Genomic DNA, 25,332 nt, shown 5'->3' with positions numbered 1-25,332 from the left:
GCTGCACATGTTTTAAAGAAAACGAGAGGGAGGATTGTTAGCCAATCACAGCACTATTCTTCCACGCTGTTTCTAGGCAACGAAGGTCACTGACCGCGCTGTTGCTGATAGTTAAGACGACTTGTAAACGTCTTCAGTTTGTCGCCAGAGCTGCTGTCTCTGTTGCGGAGCCTCTGGCAACAGCGGCTTCGATACTTCACGTGATCTACCCAACTGTCAGAAGCCACCTTTCCTTGCCCACACTAGTAGTGAGTCGACCCAGGGATAGAAGTCTGCACGAGCCGGAATTTTTAGCCCGGCCTCGGCCCGACCCAGCCCGTTAATTTATAATGTAAGACCCGACAAATGTGATAATCAAATGAGCCCGAAATAAGCCCGAATTACAGAAACTTAATATTTAACGCAAAATTGTATTTTTATTTACAACAATTAGAGGTTTAATTCTGCAGTTGTGCTTTAAAAGTTCTCCAGAAAGAACACTCCAATAAATATAGTTGTACAGTACATTTACAAAGTTAGGCCCGAAAAGGCCCGAGAAATACGGTTGTATATTTCAAAATTTACGGCCCGAGCCCGAAGTGATTATGCTTTGTAGGCCCGAGTCCGGTCGATGAGCCATGTCGGGTTTAAGCCCACGGGCTCGGACCGAATTCGTGTAGACCTCTATCCACGGAGCTTACTGATATACCTCATAGGAATTTACCTAAATTTATTTAGTTTTTGCATCACTTTGTCGGTAGTTCCGAAGCAAAATGTACATAATAGCAATGAAACAAAATCTTTAAAATATTGGACCGTATAAATAAAAGTGAGCAAGTGCTTAATACTCACAAATTCGGAGCAAATGCTCAGATTCGTATAAATAAAAATAATTCTACTCAAGCTACTCGTGAGCAAATGCTCATTGCCTTTGACTGGTGAGCAAACTGCTCTAGATTTGATATAAATAAAATCGAACAAATGCTCATTTTTTGGAGCAAGTGCTTACGATTTTTTGAGGTTCCTCAGTACCTTGCTGAGCTTACTCAACAAAAGTTGTTAAAAGCGAAATGGTCGAGTTTATAGTGATTTCCGAAACAAGATGTAAAGAGTATAAATTGCGAGGGACTCTGTTCTTAACTATAACGAATTGTACAGATTTAAGAAGGGAAATGTTAAATGGCTTGCGGGGCAATCCAAATGAAATTGACCAATTTCCAGGTCAAAGGTTGCTGACAAAATTAATTTATTTTTGATTTTTTTTAAACCTAAGATTGTACCACATTCAGGGAGTTGAAAATGGGTATTCATTTATTTTTTAGCCGCACAGGTTTGGTAGCGGCCATTTTGTATGGGCGCCTGAGCGTATTTTGAACTTTTTAGTGCATTTCGTTAAACCCTGTATCTTTTTAGGTTTTAAAGATAATGAGTTCAAACCAAAACCATATAAAAGTTAATGGAATATACAACAATCTGTGTTCTGTGCACGTACTTTAGAACGCCCAGAAAAGACGCTCTGAACATTGAGGTTGGAAACCTAGAAATGGTCATTTTGGAATGTACATTTAGAAACGAAATAAATAAGACTCACCTTCAATTCTTTGTCAACATAGAGACTAGATTGTAAACAAAGTTTCAAACACGTTTCAGGTTTGAGAACCGCATACTTGATTTTTTGGAAATTTTTAAAAATTGCGAATTTTCGAAAATCGTGTATTTTCACCATGAAATATCTCTGGAAGAACACAAGTTAAAAATCCCAAATTTGTACGAAATAGACGGTAGTGGTGCAGTAACATGTGAGTAAAATTGCACCACAGAGACTTGAGTAGTGTCTTAGTTATAAGTTGTTGCAGTGATGTGAAATTCGCGATTTGAAGAACTGAACAGATGTACAGATTTTGTGTTTATATAGTATCTCATGCATTTAATTTATCCATATTTCATCAGAATTGCAGTCAAACAGCAAGAAATTCGGGATTTGCTACTTATAAAAGAATTATCAATACCAGATCCTATCATAGATTTCTACATATATCTTACGGAAACATAAATCACATGTTATGAATATTCATAATCAGATGAATTTACTGATTGCAATACTTCAGTACTTCCAGCATATAACACGTTTGCACCTAGTGATACCGTAGCCAATTTGGAATGTACATTTTAAAACGAAATAAATAAGACTCACCTTCAATTCTTTGTCAACATAGAGACTAGATAGCAAACAACGTTTCAAACACGTTTCAGGTCTGAGAGCCGTATACTTGATTTTTTTTTTTTTTTTTTTTTTGGAAATTTTTAGACATTGCGAATTTTCGAAAATTGTGTATTTTCACCATCAACTATCTCTGGGAGGACACAAGTTAAAATTCTCAAATTTGCACAAAACAGACGATAGTTATACAGTAACAAGTGGGTAAAATTGCATCACTGAGACTTGAGTAGTTTCTGACATAAGGTTTTTCTTCACTGGGACTTAATATTATGAAGCGCCATGAGACGTGAATATAAACTTTGTAGCAAAAGACAAAAAAAAAATAAAATAAAATAAAAAAAAATAAAAAAATAAAATAAATAATAATAATAATAATAATAATAATAATAATAATAATAATAATAATAATAATAATAATAATAACACAACAGTAATGTTAAATGGGCAAAACGTCATAATTTATGAATCATATCTTATACAAAAAGCGAAATGTGTCTGTTATTTCTTTTCTGCCTATAGCGCTGCTGTTAAGACATCAGTAAGTACGGTAGTTGACTAATTTGTGTACAGAGTTTGGCACTGATATTTAAAGTACGACCTGTAGGAGTTATGAACTCTATGGGTGTTAGTTTCCGGAGAGCCTTAGTGATTGGCACCCACACTTTGTCATTCGTAGATAGTTTAAAAGAGATTATTGGACCATGGGGAAGGAAAAAGTGATCAAAAAGATCGTTATTTTCCTGACTGATGTCTTCAATTCCCCCAATCCACCATTTCTCGTCATAAATACAGGCTACGGTATCATTAGGTGCAAATGACATGTTATATTCTGGAAGTACTGAAGTACTGCAATCAGTAAATTCATCTGATTATGAATATTCATATTCATAACATGTGATTTATGCTTCCGGAAGATGTATAGGCCTATACAAATCTATGATAGGATCTGGTATTGATAATTCTTTTATAAGTAGCAAATCTCGAATTTCTTGCTGTTTGACTGCACTTCTGATGAAATATGGATAAATTAAATGCCTGAGATACTATATAAACACAAAATTTGTACATCTGTTCAGGTCTTCAAATCGCGAATTTCACTTCACTGCAACAATTTATAACTAAGAAACTACTCAAGTCTCAGTGATGCAATTTTACTAACATGTTACTGCATCACTACCATCTATTTCGTGCAAATTTGGGATTTTTAACTTGTGTCCTTCCAGAGATATTTCATGGTGAAAATACACGATTTTCGAAAATTCGCAATTTTTAAAAATTTCCAAAAAATCAAGTATGCGGTTCTCAAACCTGAAACGTGTTTGAAACTTTGTTTACAATCTAGTCTCTATGTTGACAAAGAATTGAAGGTGAGTCTTATTTATTTCGTTTCTAAATGTACATTCCAAAATGACCATTTCTAGGTTTCCAACCTCAATGTTCAGGGCGTCTTTTCTGGGCGTTCTAAAGTACGCGCACAGAACACAGATTGTTGTCTATTCCATTAACTTTTATATGGTTTTGGTTTGAACTCATTATCTTTAAAACCTAAAAAGTTACAGCGTTGAACGGAATGCACTAAAAAGTTCAAAATACGCTCAGGCGCCCATACAAAATGGCCCTACGACAAAACCTGCGCGGCTAAAAAAAAATGTATACCCGTTTTCAACTCCCTGAATGTGGTACAATCTTAGATTTAAAAAAAAAAATCAAAAATAAATAAATTTTGTCTGCAACCTTTGACCTGGAATTGGTCAATTTCATTTGGATGCCCCGCAGACCATTTAACATTTTCCTTCTTAAATCTGTACAATTCTTTATAGTTAAGAACGTCAGAGTCCCTTCGCAATTTATACTCTTTACATCTTGTTTCTGTAATCACCATAAGCTCGACCATTTCGCTTTAAACAACTTTTGTTGATAAGCTGAGCAAGGTACTGAGGAACCTCAAAAACTCGTAAGCACTTGCTCCAAAAAATGAGCATTTGTTCGATTTTATTTATATCAAATCTAGAGCAGTTTGCTCACCAGTCAAAGGCAATGAGCATTTGCTCACGAGTAGCTTGAGTAGAATTATTTTTATTTATACGAATCTGAGCATTTGCTCCGAATTTGTGAGTTTTAAGCACTTGCTCACTTTTATTTACACGGCCCATTAACTGCTGCATACATAATCTGTTTCGCAAGATGCAACTACTTGAAAACGAAATTATGGTAGATGTTTTGATTAATATTTATTGAAGTTGTAAATAACTTGTTCCGGGGCAATGTGACACGACTCTGATCTTATTCATAAACAATGTGAAAATATTTGCAGTCAGTTTGAAGTGATCATATAAGAAACTTTGTATTAACGTCGGTACTTCAGAACAACGCGAGAATCTTTTATGGTGAACATCTTGCATCTAGAGAACAATGCATGTGTCAACAAGAGCTGTGAGTTAAATTCAGAAACTTGTTCTGCTTTTATGCTTTAACTTCAGGGGACAAAGGGAAAGGATATAATAGTGTTTGTGGTAGCAAAGGCCAGATATAATATTTTTAAATCCAATCATGATACTTTGAAATGGCGACACTAATCTCTTTTTGTCATTCCCCAGGCGACAGAGTTAAAAGACGAAAATCGAGTCAAGAGTCAGACAAGTTTGAATGTATAGATAAATAATTTTAACGAGCAAGCTTCGTGAAAGCAACTTAGTCTGATTAGTATGCAAACAAGCAGAACATTTTTACATCAAGTTAAATTGAAGTGTGCTTTTTTAAATCTTTTTTCTTTTCTTTTCTTTCTTTTCTTTTCTTTTTTTTTTTACTATTTCAACCATAAAATTAGCTTTCCCCCCCTTAAATTTTACACATAAAGTATCGTTGTAAACGAGAAAATGACCAAAGTCGTCTAAGCACCAAAATAATAATAATAATAATAATAATAATAATAATAATAATAATAATAATAATAATAATAATAATAATAATAATAATAATAATAATAATAATAATAATAATAATAATAATTGGTGTAGTGTGCAGCTAGAAAAATTTAAATATCTTTGTAATTATTTGGATCAGCTGAGGTCGTATTGGATTGAAGTTTTGGGTTTCTTTCAGCATCGAAGCTATATAACACGTGGATCTACAGTTTAAGGTGGAATCGGAACCACCGTTATGCGTTCAAATTACAGGGATCTTGATTTTCCACCGTGCACACGGGACCACGTGCACCAAAGGACTTGGATTCAGTGTTTTATATAGATATACGAGATGTGTTCAAAAAGCATCGAATCTTTGGTTGGCAAAAATACATTTATTAATTTGGAAATCAGAAACACCGATCCCCTTCAAAGTAGTTTAATTGGTAATGATCACACTTTTCCCAGCGCACCCGCCATTGTTGGAAATACTTCCCGAACGCAGTTTTTGAAATAGTGAGCAATCGTACCGCCGAATTCCGCATGATGTTTTCTCTTGACTCAAATCGGGTTCCTTTTAGTGGCATTTTTAGCTTGGAAAATAACCAAAAGTCACACGGAGCCATGTCGGGTGAGTCAGGAACCTGGCGACACACAGGAGTGTTGTGTTTGGCGATGTAAACCTAAATCAAATTTCGCGGACACACTCCTCATGCCTTCTGGATCAAAATTGAATGCACCGATCCGATTGAATGGTTTCCTTTTGGGTATCGCAAAGGTTTTGGTAAAATTTGATGCAATATCGCTGCTGGTTTTTCTGTCATTTTACAAAAAAATTGAAATCCGACGACCGCTCACAACACGTCTTCACTCGTTGGCCAACTGGCAGCGACTGATGCTTTCTGCAGACGTAAAAAAAAATCACGACTGCGCATGAGTGTCCTCTCTACATCTATACTGAAGAAAGAAAGTATCCCGCGCTTCATTGGTTTAAGCGGGGAAAAAAAATAAGGTTCGATACTTTTTGAGCACACCTCGTATTAGTAAGCCAAATCCCCCTCCAAATCAAAAATCTAATATTCTTCCCAAAATTTTGAATATGTAGATGTAGCATATCGGTGCTAATATGGACTCTCCTCCTAGAGCTTTAGATCTCCCCGAAAATAGAGAAGACTGGATAAAACACTGCTCGGGTTGACTAAAGGAAACCAATAATAATGATAATAAAAACTCAAGTATATTCAAGGAATCATCCCAGAACTTTTTTTTCACAGCTTACTAGATATGAATATTTGATGTAAACATTAAGTAAGTCTTGTTTACTGTTGACAGCCCAAGATGTTCAGTATGATTTTCCAGATTTTCTCATTGAGTATACAGTTAAAGGTCTTATGCTATGGATGACCTATATTTCAATCCGAACATAATATTAGATGTCGCTTTTATCTGTTTTGCTACAATTAGTTTATGATTTAGATTAGCTTTAACCATATTTGGATATATTTGATTAAACCAGGGGCGGATCCAGGGGGGCGATCAGGGCGATCGCCTTCCCAGAAGAGGAAAACTTTCTTATTTATATATATAAATAAAACCCATTCCAAAGTTTGGACCCCTTAAAAGTAGCAGTATGACAACCCACCGACCCACCCCAGAACACTGAGAAAAAAAATTGTAGGTGGCGTACTTTAAAAGATAGGTTACATGCGTAATTCCTGTAGTTTTTGGACTTAACGTACAACAGACGTATAACTGAAAACGCATGTTTTATAATACTTTCTGTATAAGTGTTTCATCTGTACGTACTTTCCGTATGAAACAATGTAGGCGGTCAGGATCTCACATACAAATGGACGTATATAATATACAGCCGAGGAATGTAACATAAGTATATGCATGTGATATACGGAAAACTGTTAGATGTCAGACATCCTGCAACGGCATGATGTAACACCTAAAGGCAGTGCCTATGTAGCATACGGATAACGTATGCTCCGTACTGATTTCTGTAGTAAGAAAGAGGATTCCGTATATTTGTACAATATACCGCTGTCCGGAGAAAGGATTTTTCTCTGTGAAGTCGGTCCTGGATCCGCCCCTGGATTAAACTTCATCGTGGATCTTTTCTTCCATATAAACTCTTGCTTCTACCAGATATTTGTTAACGATCTTACAAGGTTTTAGGTATCGATCAGAGCCCGATGTCCATGGAAATTTGTATATACAGAGAGTGCCTCGGGAAACTCGCACAACCAAAATTGTAGCTGCCAATGTCCAAGACACTGGGACACTAGACCTCGAGAAAGATTAAAAGTGGAACATCAGTACATTAAGGACATTGTAAGAAAATGCACGTTATTCTTTAAAACTGGTCATTGTAACGACACAAAATGAGCATACATGGATACGAGATGGTAAATATGATCTGTTAAAAGTGATAAAAAGAATATCCGCCATCTTGAAAGAGCCCATATTGAATGAAGCTGGTGCGATTGGTGTAAATGAGAAGAGGGTCATAAGATGCATCGTACGTAATTGGATTGCGTACGCAATTACGCAACCATTTAAACGTAAATAGACGCAAAAAACAGTTGGTGAAGCCTGTTGTGGGATTACATTATTCATCTTCCTGTGCTTCTGGTTGAGTGGTTTAGTTACTACAAGATGAGCAAAGTGTATCTCATGATGCTCGAGCACATGGAGGGTATGGAACGCTATGAGTGGGATTAGTATGACTAGAAAACAGAGCGAAATATAATTGTAGCACTATGTTATTTGTGTCAGAGACAACGCGTAATTAGTGTGGATGGACTGATATGACGTGTTCAATCTTCATAATAATGCCACGGTTGATATAATGGGTAGTATATATTTACAAATGTAATAAACTGGTATTACCAAACTACATTGTAACTATAGGTAGTTTTGCTTTGCGAAGTGAAATTCTTGCTTTGCTACTGGCAATCGCACCCATTTCATTTGTACCACCTGCCTGGGTCGAATTGACAAACACTAAATGAGCGGCACCCGAAGAAAATTTTCTAGGGGGGCTCATCTCCATGGTTGCTATATTAGTCTGGTATTTATAGTATTTAATATACGTGGCTTGCTATATTACGTATACATTTTCGTGAGCCAAGAGAGCGGGCTCCTGCGGCCATGAGCGCGGTGTTTCGCAAGTGTATGGACGTGTCCAATCCGTAGCTTCTACGACACATTCATAAACAATTGTTCCAATAATTTCGAAATCAGGAAAGGTAGCAGAGAAATTGTTCATTATTCTAGCAGAGACAGATATCAGTGCAAGAGTACAACAGATAATGTTCAAACCAGACAATCTCATCATAAAGTGGCACTCTTCCGGAAACATGACCAAAGAGCTGTATGAGGACTTTCTAGCAGAGGCAGCCATGGAAATGACTAGTGACAAGAACCTGCTTATAGTATATTAATATGGTCCACATAAGGACAATACGTTGGTTGTAGGAGTACTTCGTGACCTATCGTTGAATGAAAATAGAATTCAGACGCACATAATACCAGAGAAAACTACTAGCAGATGTTAACCGCTGAATGTACATTATTTCAGAATGGCAAAACACATGGCAAGACGGATCTCATCGGAGCCCTTGACTACGATCAACAATTCAATTTTCAACAGCGAAATAATATCTTGCGCCTCCAGTCCCTAATTCATAACCAGTTCACGTCACCTTGATTTCAGGGATCACATCGTTATGCTTGATATAAAGGTAGTCTCGTGGAGTCGACAGACAAGTTCATGGGCATCGCTACGTTCTGTTTTCGACAGTTGGAATTGTGCAATGCAGTAGTGGGATGTGACACATATACTTTTATCAGGTGCAGGTACTGTTCAGCTGACATGTTTTGAACATTTTTCATAGCATACACACAAAGAACAGGAAGAACAACTTGAATACACCTCAAGTACATCATAAACATTTTGTGATGCGATGTTCAATAACTGAACCTTCTTCAGTGATGAGTGATCCCTAGAAGGGAGATATCTTCTGGTAACCAATGTGAGAACGATTGTAACTCCTTCATAAACTAGACTTATAACCAGTGTTCGAAGTGGAAAAAAAGCAGAGGCGATATGTTTCATTATGATTTTGACTCAACATACCGGCTATTTAAAAATTGCCTTGATCACTGAAAAACCAGAGACGGTATGTTCTCATTACTGAAAAACCAGAGGGGGTATGGCATACCACCGCATACCGTCTCACTTCGACCACTGCTTATAACCTTTCCGTTCCAATATACTGTTTACACTATAATGCATACTTGTAGTATAATTTGTCATCAGCAAATATATTTTGTAAAGAACATTCCCTTGTTGTCGTCTTTTCTTGAAGAACAATTCTATTTCTGATTTCTGTTCGAATTAATGGAAATATAGGCCTATTAAATAGTTACGAGTGTATGCCAAACATGGCATTCTTATGAAGACTGACCACGTCATATCAGCCCATCTACACCAATTACACGTTGTTTCTGACACAATCGACGTAGTGCTACAATCATATTTCGCTCTGTTTTTCTAGTTACACTGATCCCACTCATCATAGCGCTCCATACCCTCCATCTGCTGGAGTGTCATGAAATACACTTTGCTCATCTTGTAATACCTAAACCTCTCTACCAGAAGCATAGGAAGAAGAATAATGTAATCCCACAACAGACTTCACCAACAGGTTTTTGCGTCTATTCAAATGGATGCATCTTATGACCCTCTTCTCATTTACACCAATCGCACCAGCTTCATTCAATATGGGCTCTTTCAAGATGGCGGATATTCTTTTTATCACTTTTAACAGATCATCTTTACCATCTCGTATCCATGTATGCTCATTTCGTGTCGTTACAGTGACCATTTTTAAAGAAAAACGTACATTTTCTCACAATGTCCTTAATGTACTGATGTTCCACTTTTAATCTTTCTCGAGGTTTAGTGTCCCAGCGTCTTGGACACTGCAGCTACAATTTTGGCTGTGCGACTTTCCCGAGGCACTCTCTGTATATACAAAGTTTCACGGACATCGGGCTCTGATCGATACCTAGGGTTTCTTGCTAGATTCAATCTCCGATGCACGGCCATTCCAGATTTATTTATTTTTTTCGGTAGGAGACGGTTTTTGTTTCAGAGAAAAACTTCCGTAGAGAAACTTAAGGGATTTAATTTCTTATTGCTTTGGTTAAATAAATTAGTAATAACAATCAATATGATTATTTTGATAAGTAGGTCATTTAGTGCTTACAAAATGCTATTAAGCTAATTAGCCGCACAGACAGTAAACAGAACAGTGAGAAACGGTAGACTAGCATACTACCAACGTTTGATTTACGGTGTATCTGGCCGCTTTGCATTTTGACTAAATGATGGGGAATGATTGTTTATTTTTATAATCATAGATTCGCAAGTATATAGACCGTTAACTTACGACGGCATCACTAAGTGTGCTGTTATGGCTATTGGCTTCATAAAGTGCATAAATTTAAGTGTTTGGCAACTATGACATCATAAACTACGCATCCTGAATCAGTGTTGTCAATTTGGGGAAAAAGTCACTAAATCTAGGGGATTTGATCTCCGAGATAATTTTTCCTATTTACGACTTTTTTGGTGATTTTTAAAAGACGACTTACCGACTTGCAAATCTAGAGACTTCTTGCTGCAAACAACATGTCCATTTGTAGAGAAGCATTATTAGTTCAAAGAGTTTTTATGTTCTCTCTCTCTCTTTCTCTCTTTAATAAGTTTGGGAGCATCCTTCCACCCCCTCAATTATTTTCTGTTATCCTTGCTCTCTAATAGAACAATTTCTACCTGCATGCCCTTTAGTTTGCAGAGCTTCCGTTGAGAGGTAATACGGCATTACCGATAGCAATGAGATTAGCTGTAGAAGTGTTAATAAAGGCGAAGTAGGTGTTTGTTATACAGTATTTGCTCTTTGGGATCTTTTAATATTATTCTGCAGTTTTTCTTTATAAAAACCTATACCGTAAGTACTGTAGTATTAATTATTTAGGAACTATTATGGCTGCAAAACATGAACAAAAGTATCGGGAAAATGTGAACTGATCCCTAAATTCAAGGATTCGTTGCGTCCTGTTGACAAAGATGTGAGTAGAACATATTGTTTATTCCACATCTGCAACTTTAAAATAATGCTTATACACAACGAATCTCATCAATAACTGTTAGTAACTTTCCACCCAAAATTGGAATCATTTCACCTCTCGTTTACCGATTTTTTGTGCCAACCTTTTGGCAACACTACCCTGAATTCAGTCTTATTAGAATTGAATTGAGTTGAGTTTAACGTCCCGTTCAGCAGCGGGGCTATATGAGACGTAGACCTACTGATTAACGTGGAATCCGAACTACATGAGCCCCTGTCGGGAATCGAACCGGGATCTCCCACACCAAAGGCGCATACGCTAACCGCTTAGCCACGAAGGAGCTCTCAGTTCTATTAGAAAATACCTGCCCGAGTCAAAGCTCATTTAAGCCTGCTTACTAACCTCATCCCTACTTTCTTGAATTTTGAAAAAAAAATCAAGAATATTAAAAAATGTAGGCCAGATAGTATTCACAAAATTGTTATTGAATAACAGGGTTGATATGTTTAAAACAAAATGTTTAAAACAAGTGTTTAAAACATGTTTAAAACGAGGGCTGTTGTTTTATTCAGTGTTTTAAACGTTTTAAACAAATTGTTTTAAACGTGTTTTTTTTTCGATGCTGGTTGGACATGTTTAAAACAACTAAAATATCAGATTGAAGAAACTAATTTAATTTTCTAACAAACAACCCATCCTCCGCAGGATTTGTGCATGGAGTAAATTACAAGCAGAGTTATATTCTTATTAAAACAGCAATTACTGAATGAAATTCTGCACATCGATGTGCGTATAACTAAACCAACAGAAATTCAAGTGAAGTATTTGAACGTTTCTTAATTTCCAAGAATAATGGAGGTTAAACCCACTATACACTATTCTAAGATCCAAATTCACAAATTCAGAATTTGGGTATTTTTTGATCATCATTTCCATAATAATGAACAGTTCTCACATCATAAGTTAGAATAAATACTCTGACAAATACAATACAACTCATAGAAAAGAGCAGTGACTAGCCTACAAGGAGCAAATGGCATTTTAACTAAACAGTTTTCAAGATACATCTCTATCTGCAACATGGGTAGCTAATAATGATTAGTGTCTACGGCATAACAACACAATTAACTCTAGACACCCGCCAGGGATTTTAACAAAACGGTAGACTCTCATGTTCGGGGCTCTGCTGACTGTTATCACAGAGTCATGAGTTATACACCATTGGAAAGCTTATAGACCACAAATTCCAACGAGGTAACATTCGTGAAATTCCCGCCGTATTCGTAGAAAAAGAACAGACATAAAAAAATCATTAAAAATATGAAAATATTGACTTTGCGGGTCCCTGGCCCTTGCAGTCTCCCTACGCTGACAAAATGATGCTAAAGTGTAGGCCACATACTTGTGACAATAATATAAGAAACGGTAGCCATTGCGTAATGAATTCGTTTTATGTAGGAAATATTTAAAAAATAGATGCACAGAAAAACATTCATTGAATTAGACATTCTCTCCCCTCCCCCACTATAGTACCACATCAATTCAGTAATTGTTGCAAATCATTTTTGCTGCACACATCATGTCTAAGAACAAGAATTATGCTTCTAGACCACTTCAGTGAAATATATATCTTGTGTTATATGGGACCGTCCCGAAAATAAATGTAAATTAACCAAATTTGACCCCCTCTTCCTCTATAAACAACAAGTACACATACAGGTTACTGTCATGTAGGAGGCTACTTCATTGCTTCACATACCAATTTTTAGGGATGTACCACAAAGGGGTGAGAAATACCTGCCAAAACCTGATGACAAAAATTTGATGAAAAATTAAAAAAAAAAAAAAACTTCATCCTCCCTCTCTCGGCCGTACATACGTACCCCTATATACATAAAATGCAACTGACGGAAGGCTTCATCCCTCAAAAATACTTTGGTACCAAATCATCTTTCTAGCTTAATTAAGGACTGAGCTATTGATGTTTGTTGTAAAAATAAATGTAATTTACGTAAAAAAAAAAAAAAAAAAAAACCTCCAAAAATTGGTCAACTTTGCCCCCTTCCTGCTACCCCATATAAGTAAGAAGTCAAATACACGATATTACCATGTAGTGGCCTACTTTATTGCTTCACGTAACAATTTTTATGAATCTATCCCCCAAGAGGGGGAATGGCTCCCAAAAACTGTTGAAAAAAACACGATATTTGCCCACCTTCCACATACATAAAATGCACATCAGCAAAGCTGCATCTTTCAGGAATAAATTGGTACCAAAACCATCTTCCAGCCTTAATTGGAGGTTTAAGACTGAGCCATTGAGGTTTAAAGCCCTGATAGAACGTAACACAAAGAAACTAAACTACATATTCTGTGAACGGAGATCGGGAAATTCCCGATTTCTTTCTCCGGAATTGAACATTTGGGCGGATCGAAATTAGGGAAGTTCTCGAAATTTGATCTAGCGGTTGAATATAGATGACAAGCAATACCTAAGAGTGTAAAAATGTAATATATATGCTTATTTAGATTATTGTTTTAAACAAAATAAACATTTTAAACATGTTTTTTTGTTTAAAACAAAGTACTTTGTTTTAAACGTTAAAAACGTTTTAAACAAAAAACACGTTTTAAACATAAAAAAACCTTCTTTTTTTAAAATCATGTTTTTTTTCAACCCTGTTGAATAAAGTAATAGCCGCTTCCAAACATGTTCTTATAGATGAGAAATTTGTTGTGCAGCGTATGATATGCTGTGTACGCAGTTATGCAGTCATAATTGTTGGGTAGGTCTACCCAAATTTAGATACTATACGGAGAGTCTCGAAAACAATTATTAGCTTACGTGGTAGCGTTTTGTAGATACCATTTGGCTTACTTTTATATTTTTTATATTCTTTTTTGTATTTATATTATTCACTATTTTTAAAGTGAGGTTGACCTTTCTGAAGACCACGCTCTACCTTAATGGCGTTTTGTAGGTATTATCTGCTTTTATTTTGATATTTTTTAAAAAAAATATTTTTAAGTGATTCAGTAAAATTCCAAAAAGTGGTCGTGAGCATGCGTGAGAGACTCTCCAAAATTTCCTTGAGCACATACTTCTTATGCATTAAAAGAAGAAAAAAAGTTAACATTATCTCCATTATGTCTTTTAGTGACCAATACGAGAACAGCTAAATGGGTGCTCCAATAGTCAGAAACTAATACAAATACGTATATTGCCTTTGCTTTTTTACGAAATATAGCTAGCGGCAGCCTTCATAATGGAGATGGTTGAGAAATGTGAGCAAGCTAAATAAGGACGTAAAGGTCAGAGGTCTCAATCCATTGTTTTCCAACTCCTTGTTTACTATTGTTCTTTAGTGATGTTAATGATACCTTTTCGGTACTTCAAAGCATTTAATGCAAGTTATTCATGGAAGAAATATCGGTTATTGTTTAATGGAATCGCTCTTAATGAATGAGAACGAGAAACGTATGGAAACAAGGAGGTACTGTCCTTACCTTCAACAGTGTTTTTGAAATTTCAAAATGTGTTTTGAGACATTGCATTCGGTTGGTATAATTTCATATAATGTATCATTCAAACATTTACGTCAGCAGTACATAAACTTGGAGAGGAGGGGGGGCGACAGACTGTCGAGGGGACTGAGTTGTATAGAATACCCCCAGGAGAGCGGGGGATCTTTCCCCTGAAAATTTTTCCAGAAAAACAATCTTCGCATAGTGTATTTTACAGCATTTTTGACTCAAAAACTAAACAAAAACTTAATTTTTAAAATTTTTACCTTTGGTAGTCTAATTTTGGAAAATGTGGTACTAAAAAAAAACACATACACACATACACACATTTTACAATTTGTTTGCTTATTCAAACAGTAAAATTCTAGCTTGTTTTACGACTTTAGTTAATAAACTTAAGTGATACCAAGTATATGTCAAAAACAAAATATTGATAAAATGTAGTGTGAAGTGAATATTCAGAAACAATAAAGTTTTGAAAACAGGTTTTAGGTCTACAAGCCTACTAATAATATAAATGAGGCTCAACAATATATTCGTAGCTACTTTTAAAAAATAGTTGAAAATTATTATTATTATTATTATTATTACTAGCAGCGTTCACCCCGCTTCGCTGCGGTCACCCCGGAACGCAATAAACTTTGTTACTTAGATAATTTTTACTTTTTCGCTTTCAAATTGCAAGCGCCTGTCATTTATGTTAACCCGCCGAGTCACGTGGTCATGCGGGTTGCATATACATACGTTTATTTTTACCTATGATGAACTATGGAGACTTGAATGGTCCATTATCTCAAGACACTGGTAATTAAAAATTAAAGTGATATGATAAAAACCATCTAGGGTCCAAATCCTAACAACCCCCCAAAAATGAAAGAAATCGGTTCAGCCGTATTAGCGTGATGAGTTCACAAAGGATTTGTACGTTCTCTTTTATATATATAGATTATTATTATTATTATTATTATTATTATTATTATTATTATTATTATTATTATTATTATTATTATTATTATTATTATTATTATTATTGCTAACTAAACTCGCTCGCTTTGCTGCTCACTATCTAAACAAAAACAGTTCGTTACTGTACGGTTTACTCCACCTTCACCTTCACAGGGCAAAAAACTCACTGACTTTTTCACAATTGGAAACAAACTTTTGTGCTCCTTTTTTCATATATTACTTTGTCTAACATTGTTCTGTGAACGTGTGAAACTGCTATATGGTTGATCATCTTTTGGGGTCATAATAGACCTAAGATACTTGAAATACTAGGGATACCAAAACCGTTTTACAAATATTCAGGGAGACACGTCCCCGGAGGATTGACGCCCGCGCATTCAAAGTTTTATTTATTTATTTTTCAAAGAATTGTCCAAAGGAATTTAAACTATCATATGGCACAACGATTCAGCAAGAAAAGGGGAAATGCCAAAAACGAAACAATCACCACACTAAATTGTAGTTATTTGTGCAAACATAAAGTAACATAACATCTTTATGTTTTAACATAAGGTATTGTTTGTTGATTAGTTGCTTTTCGCTAAATTACATAAATACTAACTGAAATACACTTCTCCACCCAGGAACAGATAAAAGTAATGATAGACGCTTAAAGCATAATCTATACAATCTCTGGTGTTTGGCTCTGGGGAAGTAACTCATTAACCTGAATTCCAAGTCACTGTAAATCTCCTCTTCAGGGGCGCACCCACAGGTAGTCCAACGAACCCTCCCCCAAATAAACTTTCTAACTCAACATACATTTATACACTTCCTCCCTAAAATTATACTTGTTTAACAGGGAAACGACTGATGTAGCATGAAAATGTGATCTTTCTCTTATAAAAACAATCTAGTTCTATAATTTTTTTTTTGAAAATATGGATGAATGTATTTTGCAATTACTTATCGTCTTTTCAGGTGCAGAATAATACCATTCCAATAGTATATAGACTTGGTGGTTTGTAATATTGGACCCCGCAAATCTTGGACCCTTCAGAACAAACATTTCTGGATGTGTGCCTGCTCCTCTTTTCCAGGTTGAATCACTGCCATCACCTTTAAGTGTGTGTATGTGTCGAGACTTAGTTGAATAACTTTTTTCCATTCTAAAACAAGAGATTCACCCTATTTCATCGAAATCGTAGGAGTTAAACGAAGTAATAATTCCTAATTATAAAACAAATATATACAAGTCTGTCAAATGCTTATATTGAAGCTTCAAAGCACTTTGTTCTTGGTTTGATTTAGTTTAACGTCCAACGATTATGCCTAATATGTTAATAAAGACGTGGACCTACTGATTATAGTGGAATCCGAACCACTTTGGTCGTTCAACAGTACATCCACCGGGAATCGAACCGGGGACCATGAGCACGGAAGTCAAGCGTGCTAGCCACCAGACCAAACGAGGGTTCTTCAAAGCACTTAAGAATTACAGGTTTCATAAAACATCTAGGTGGAAATATGTAGATATTTTAAATCCTTATTTATAAAACGCAAGATGCATCAGTCTGCCAGTCAACTAATTCTAATATAATAGTTCACAGTCATGTTAATAGTTGTTGCTATTACCTGACGCCAAGAAATGCCTTTGGCATTCAGGAAATTTATAAACAAGCCAAAGCCTTGGAGGGGAGCAGCTAATAATAATGAAATTAAAATACTTATTATTTATCTTTTAACAGATCTCCATATTTCTTTTCTGCTGTTGGTGACTTCCATTAATATAAAAAAAGATTATGAGTAGCCTAATCATTTAGTGTTCACAGTGCATATATTTTGAGGGTTTCAATGACACTGGTCAGTAGTTTTACTGGAAATAAATTGAGTTTGAGTTTTTCTCTTTTGTTCCCTTATGCAACACGGTGATTATCAAGGATGAGATCTACTATTAACGTGGAACCGCGAACGATGGTTGAATCCGGCAGAGTTGGTGGGTGCACAGAAAACCATTCAAGATGATCCCATATAACAGTGGTTCTCAACCTTTTTCATTGATGACACATTTTACTCCACGCCTACAACACCGCGACACACTTGTTGGATATTTTAATTAAAATAATGGCGCACGCAGTTTCGTCAAGGGGGGTTCAAGCACTCAATTTTATATATTTCAGAACACGAATGATTTTTTATAGTCTATATTTTAAAATAGGAAATGCTTATTTTTCCATAATATCTTGCTCAATGAGGTTAAAACCCCGAAACCCTTCTTGCGTACGCCACTCATAATAGTGTAAGACAATAAGTTTATACAAAGTAGTGATTTCATGTACTACTGGACACTGTTGTTGCCGTTGTAAGCGTTGACTGGTACAGGCTGTATGAAAATTGATTCTAGTTAATTGGTTCATTAAATTCTAAAATTTCGCAACACACCCTATGGGACTGCACGACATACCAATGTATCGCGACATACCGGTTGAGAACCACTGCCGTTACAGTATAGGTCGTTCTGTACTACAGTATCTCGACTGGATTACAGAAAGCCGGATTACAGGCCCGTCATCCTGCCTCGATTGAAGGAGTTAACTAAATATCAACTTAGATTCATCATTTCCAGTTTATATGTACTTTTGTTGTAGATTAAAGGAGTAATGAAGGTTAGCTCACCACTCAACAGTAAAATAATTCATATTGATAGTTTGCTTACTAATATTTCTCCGGGTTGAGAGGGAGGGGTTTGGTGATGGTGCAAAGTACATCATTAAAATTTTAGGAGGACCTCGTAGAGTTGCCCACAAGACGAGAAAACCTGGTTTCGTTTTCTCGTCTCGTCTCGTCTCGTAAATTTTGTACAAGTATAATTTCGTCTAGATTGTCGAATAATTCTTTATCGTCTCGTCTCGAAAAAAACTTTTATTCTCTCTTTCTGTAAATTTATGTACACAAATTATGCCCTATTTTTTCTTAATTTCGTTTCAAAGTTATCAGAGTTCTTTAGCGTCATAAAACGACCATGAAGGAAGTAATATATCAACAATTAATCTGCATTTATTATTGGCAGCGGCGTATTTATGATTTTGTTTCGATGGGGGGGGAGCTTTGCTAACTTTGTTCCTTGAAATGTGAAAATTCTGCAAAGTATTTAATTAATTTAACAATAGTAAATAAATTTCGGGGGGGCTTATCCCGGAATGCCCCTTAAATACGCCACTGATTATTTGAGTATATTATGTAATGACTTGCTTATCTTTAACAGTTAATAAATGTTCTTCATGTGCTCCTACAAAGGAAACTTCATTTTATAGTTTCATAGATCTACTATGTGTTATAAGACTCTAGAACAGTGTTTGATAACTAGGACTTAAGTGAGCTAGTGTTGTCCACGAGAATCATGAAATTTCTAATCAATCTCGAATATAATTAAAAAGGTGCTTCTCGTCCGACCGAGCCGAGAAATTTCTTATTTCGAGGGCAATGCTAGGAGCTCGAGGGAAAAATGTCGATATATTTTTAATCAGTTAGCAATTACAAGTTAAATTATGATATCTATACTATACAAGAAACAGTCCTTTCAACCGAGGCCGTATGCAAAATAGGAGAGTCAGAACCATTAAGTTTAGAAATAGTTCTCTTTTTCTTTAGGAAGGGGGAGTATGTAAACAACTTAATTGTCCACGAAACAAATGTCAAAAAAAGTGCTTACTCACACATTATTATTTACTATAGTTAATAAGGTAAGGGATGTGCTTAAATTGTTATTTTACATAAAACAATATTAACGCAATGTGTATATTTGCGATTGCACTTGTACGCAGGTCTTTTGATCTCATGGAAAAAAATCCTGCTGGTATATCCCTGGGAAAATCTATTATTGAGTACTAAGAGATTGCTCGTTCATCGCACGGGGAGAATACCGTTACGTTTCATTGCGACAAAAGCGGCAATGGGCAAGGCCACCCATCAGGGGGACAAGATGGGGCGCTTGCACCCCTCTAGTGGAAATTGTACTTCGGAAGATCGAAAACCCAATAGATTTTTAAAAATATTTACCGCAAAATTGGGCACTGCATTTGAACTGTCACTTATACTTGCCCCTCCTGGAAACCACAACATATTCGCCCTTGGACTGAATTTGGATTTAACAGGCACTGGAAGTGTTACTGTTCGTCTCAGCGATCCTGAAAACTATGTAATCGACACTAATATCGGCCATTTTCAATATATATATATATATATCCCCCTTAAGTTGCGCGGCTGAATTTGGATTTAAAGGGCATCGGAAGTGACACTGATCATCTCAGCGACTCCGAAAACTGTAGATTCGGTACTAATATCGGTCATTTTCGATCATTTTTTATATATTTCTCCCTCCCTTAAGTTGTGGAGCTGAATTTAAATTTGAACAGCATCAGTAGTGTCATTGTTCATCTCAGTGACCCCGAGAACTATGAATTCAACACTAATATGTCATTTTTTATCATTTTTAAATATTTTCCCCTCCACTTCCCCTCCTAAGTTGCATCGTCAAAGTGAAATGACAAAAACATTCAGGCCCCAAACCTCATCTCTGCTGAAAATGTGATCGAGATCAGTGTGGTGGTTCGAGAGTTATTAAGTTTTACTTATTCTTATATTTCTCCTTAACCTTCCCCTAAATTGTACGTGAAAGTAAAGTGGTAAAAGCACCCCTGGTCCGAACCTTGTCTATGTTGAAAATTTACGAGTTGATCGAGATTGGTTGGGTGGTTCTAGTGTTATGAAGTCGCAAACATAGTCACTTTAAGTTTTATATATTAGACTAGATAGGCAATTACACTAATATGCAAACCTCGAAACATTTAAAAGTTATAAGATGCATAAACATCTAGGTGAAAATATTTAAATATTTTCAATTCTTATTATAAACCAAGATATAGATATCTCAGTTTGTTAGTCACGCTAGTTCCCAATAGTTCACATTCAGGTTAATCGTTATCACCACTGCTCTGCCTCCTACCTGGAGCCAAGAGTTATCACTAGCGTGCGGGCAATTTGCATAGAAGCCGAAGATTTGGGAGGAACAACTAGTTCAGTTTAATTGACGTTTGTGCTTCAAATAGACAGACACAACCTGGTTTTATATATATATATATATATATAATGATTTGCTAATATTTATTTGAAAGATATTTGAACGGAATAAACATTTAAATGAAAGCTATTGGTAATATAGTAAAATTACCTTATACAGCATCGTCGTCTGAGATTCAATACCGCGTAAGTAACATTTCACCAATTTTACAGGAGAGACAAAAATAAATAAATAAATAAATAAATAAACTGTTTGAGAACTAGCTTCAGCTTCATTATACACCGTATTACTTTGAGAGAATAACAGAGCCATTTGTCGTGATATAAGTGTACTACTTAACCAGATTATGCGCCATCCTATACTGATTCTAAAGTAGTATCGAAAACTCAAATTCGCCAAAATTGGAGATACGCGGTGTTGAATCTGAGACGGTATGTTTTAATTGATTAATTCAAATTTACGATTAATGAAATTGTATTGGGTTTCAAAATCTTTTAAATCAGCATGCAAACAGTACGTCTCGAATTTGCTTCCAAGTAATGTAAATATAGCTATACCCAACATATGTTTATTACACAAAATTTGTAGCTGAACATAACTGCACTGTAACAAATAAACAGAATAAAAAGTGCTGTGATGTGTGGAACCTGAAGGATTTCCCGTTGTAAACTTCACAGTTACTAGTTTCCAGTTTAATTAACAGAAATAAAATGATAAATTAAACGTTTCCCGCCCATGTAAAGTTAGTTCTGTCTATCTTACAGAAATAACGTAGAACAGGGGCGCACTCACTGTTGAAGAGGGGTCCACCACCGAGTCCGGACTCCCCCCCCCCAAAAAAAAACTCTCTAGCTCAACATACATTTTACACTTTCTCAATAAAACTATATTTGTTTAACAGGCAAATGATTCAGGTAGTACAAAAATTTGATCTTACATTTCATTTGTACTCTTTTTCTTATAGAAACAACCTATTTCTATCATGTTTTCTGTATATAAGTGGAAGTATTTTACAATTAATTATCAGGTACAGAATAATAACCGTTCAATACTACATAGACACAATGGCTTGTATTACTGGACATCTCACCTAATAAAAATTTCTGGGTGCGCGCCTGCCATCCATGGAACTAGTTTTATAGCCTATACGAGGGAGGACCCAAAAGAAACCGGACTTTCGTTCTAAAAAAAAAAAAATAATAATTTATTACATTTTTTTTTTTTACACAATGCTTTGAGTCTCCTTCAAAGTACTCTCCATTAAATGCGAATCATTTTTCCCATCTTCTTTCCCACTGTTTGAAGCACCTCTGGAACTCGGGAACTTTTATATCGTCCAATGCGCTCTGCGAAGTTCTTTTTACAGCCTCTACACCATCAACAACATTTTCCTTTTAGATTTTGTTTAATTCTCGAAAATGTAATCATGATGGTGAAAAAGTTTGGATCACTTTCACTGATTTTTCAAGTCCTGGCTCAAAGTCAGACGAATGATTTGATCCTGTGTCAGTAGGCGAGAAACAAACTTAGCGGCAACATGTCTCATTTGCAAAACCTCACGCTGCCACGAACTCCAACTCACTCCTGCCTGTTTTGAAATATCATCGATCATGAAACGACGATCCTCGCTGATTTTGCGGCAGATTTGTTCGATGTTTTCGTCGTTTCGAAATGATGAAGAGCACCCAGAACGAGTATGATCTTCAACACTCATCTCACCACACTCAAAGCTCCCAAACCACTCAAAAAATTGTGTGTGGTTCATAGTATCCTTTTTGAAAGCCTGCTGAAGCATTTAATAAGTTTTCGTTTCCGATTTTCAAAGTAGGAGGCAAACACACTCCTTGTTCCTATGAATCTGCCATAACGATTTCGCAGGCGGCAAACAAGAACAGTTGAGGAAAACAATAATACGATCAAACGTTAACCTCCTACGCAGACGCCGCTTGGCCAACTGATCTGGGAAGGTCTCTACTCGACCCACCTAGCAGGAGAACTCTCTACTACGCCTAGGAACGGCAGCGCTCTTTCAATCTGATTTCTTTTGGGTCCCCCCTCGTATATTGAGTGGTTTAAAACTCGCGTCCATGCTCAATAAGCGGGGACGATGTTCCTAGACGTAAAGAGAAAAGAAAATCATAATATGACTTTTAATCTCTGGAGTCTTGTTTCGGCGGTAGGGTTCGGTAAAGACATCACGATGTGGTAGCACCGGGCACGGTACATGGCACAATAAGTCTCTGACAAAGAAGGAACTCCACTGTTTGACGTGGAGAAACAGTAACGTGTCTAACTGGGAAGCGAAGGTCTATGTTCGAATCCTCCTTTTTTTTTTTACGTTGCAAAATACTATTTCAAGATGAATGTGAATGCAAAAAATGACTGAAAGGAAGTAGGGAATAGTACAGTAATTTACTTACATTATGCAGAATCCGCATCTTCCCCCAAATCAAAACATGAAATGGTGCTTCTATATGAAACCTTGGTTTCTCGGAAACGCTATGATATTAAACCAAGAGGAAGCACATATCTCATTCAGCACCAGTCTACTAAGCTTCTTTACTGGTCTCAGAAGAAGAGGTTGCCCTGCTCACTGGTCTAGTCAGAAGCATTCTTTTGGTGCTGTCCCAGGTTTAATTCTCAGTTAGAGAGCATTGAAATTCGCGTGCAATACAGTGGTTAGGATTATTCCACTTTAAACTGTAGGTTCTCGTCTTGTATAGTCCCATTGCTGAACAGAGATGCTAAACTTCAGTAAACGAACAAAAAGGAACTGATATTAACTCGAATTCTATATTTTACGGCAGTTTTCCCAAAAGGTGACCCGTGGACCCCTGGGGATCCGCGGGAGGTCACCACGGGGTCCGCGACTTATTGTTAGGAAATTAGGTTTTATCTTAAGCTAGCCTTCAGTACACATTATTGTATTAATAAAAATAAACAAATCGATACTCATTCTTAGGGATACCTATATTCATTGTTAGGTTCATTTTTAGGCATGACTGGTTTATTTTGTGACCGGCTGCCACCTTACAAAACACCAGACTAAATTAATAAAAAATAAAAATGTTATCTTTACGTAAGTAAATAATGATGTTCAAGTCAGTAAGTGTTTATTATAATTTTAATTTATGACTTGAAATCGATTTGGAATTTTGCAGGGTTCGCGACATGTTGGGAAAAGGTCCTCAAAGAAAATTTATTGGGAACCACTGTTTTATGCAATACAATACTTTTGGGTAAAGGACAGAGAAAAATGTGCTGGACACTAGTACTAATTAGAAAGATAAAGCTTAAGAATTAAGACGGTATGGTTATCAGCGAAATCGAAGCCGGAATATACACAAGGCTTATTAATTGAGAGCAAAGACTTTTTCTGTGCTTTGATGTAGTCAAAAGTTTAGTTTTCATATTTTTGCCTATCAATAATTATAACCATAATTAGTTCTACGAGTAGTAAACTCACCTCTTCGTTTCCAATCCTGGAATTTGTGATAAAGGAGACAGGAACACATACAGCAGACACAACTGAAAACCATCAAGCTGAGGACGACGCCAACCCATACATCCGCCAGAAGCTGTTCATATCCTCCCGGTTCCTCAACTTCAACTTCATCCACTTCTGTCACACTCACCACACTCAAATTGTGAGTTGCCATTACTTTCACACCCCGAACCGTCAGAAATATTTACGAATACAAGCAAACACACAGAAACGGAAGATGAGAAAAAGAAGGGGAAAAAGCGACAAACACTTACTGAGCAAAATCACTAATGGTCATTTTGTTTTCCAGATTAAGTTAGTTATTATCACTATCACTTTAGTTTGCACATTTCTCTTCGATCAAACAAGAGCTTGATGTTTCAAAAATGCAAATGACATTGCGATTTTTTTTCTTTTTAGCAAAAGAAATAAAATAAAAGAAGCAAGCGATAATTTTGAAATCAAATAGATTATGTCATCTTAGCAACTGGAGGGTGTGATTTCACTTTTGGACCTTACGTGGAGTACATTATGACCAAACACTGAGCATTTTATATATAAAAAAAATATCTCTCTTAGTTGCGTTCTTTTTCTTTTTCCTCCCTCTTTTAATTTCCCCTCCCTCCGCCACACCACAAATGCAGATCAGTTTGTGTTGCTATGGTTTCGCTGAGTTTCTTCTACCGCTAACAGTGTTGTCCTTGCTATAACCAAGTCAACCTGTCTGTAGTGCCTGCCACAGTGTCTGAGGAACGGTACGCTACTCAACAGCACTATTCTAAACATGACGTCATCATACGTTGCTCAAGCAGGCTCCAGGCCACTACCACTTTCATTTAAACATTTTTTTATTATGCTGGTTTTTTTATATATATACTTTCACAGTTACTCTATAAAGAGGCAAAGTGGGTCTTCCACACATGCTGATGGCTGTTGAATATGGGTTTACAAACAACAGCCTCTGAGAAAATTATCTACTGCTTATGTTAGCAGTAGTATCGAAAGGAAAATTAGATACCTCCTTATAACCAATTAACGCTTCATAGTA

At 36.2% G+C, this 25,332-nt stretch overlaps 1 protein-coding gene across 1 annotated transcript in view; it reads right to left on the bottom strand.

The window, feature by feature from the left end:
- LOC145679695 (protein commissureless 2 homolog) overlaps positions 1-25,041 on the bottom strand; it is a 116,449-nt gene extending 91,408 nt beyond the window's left edge. Inside the window, exon 1 of the mRNA XM_081750269.1 lies at positions 24,267-25,041. Within this exon, the coding sequence (XP_081606395.1) occupies positions 24,267-24,459 (193 nt within the window). The 5' untranslated portion in view covers positions 24,460-25,041. The remainder of the gene's footprint in view (positions 1-24,266) is intronic.
- Positions 25,042-25,332: the final 291 nt, after the last annotated feature.

The sequence above is a fragment of the Thermobia domestica genome, chromosome 2, assembly GCF_964235325.1.
Source record: "Thermobia domestica chromosome 2, izTheDome1.hap1.1, whole genome shotgun sequence".
NCBI lineage: Eukaryota > Metazoa > Arthropoda > Insecta > Zygentoma > Lepismatidae > Thermobia > Thermobia domestica.
The sequence above is the reverse complement of the archived record's forward strand: the minus strand, read 5'-3'. Positions and strand labels throughout refer to the sequence as shown.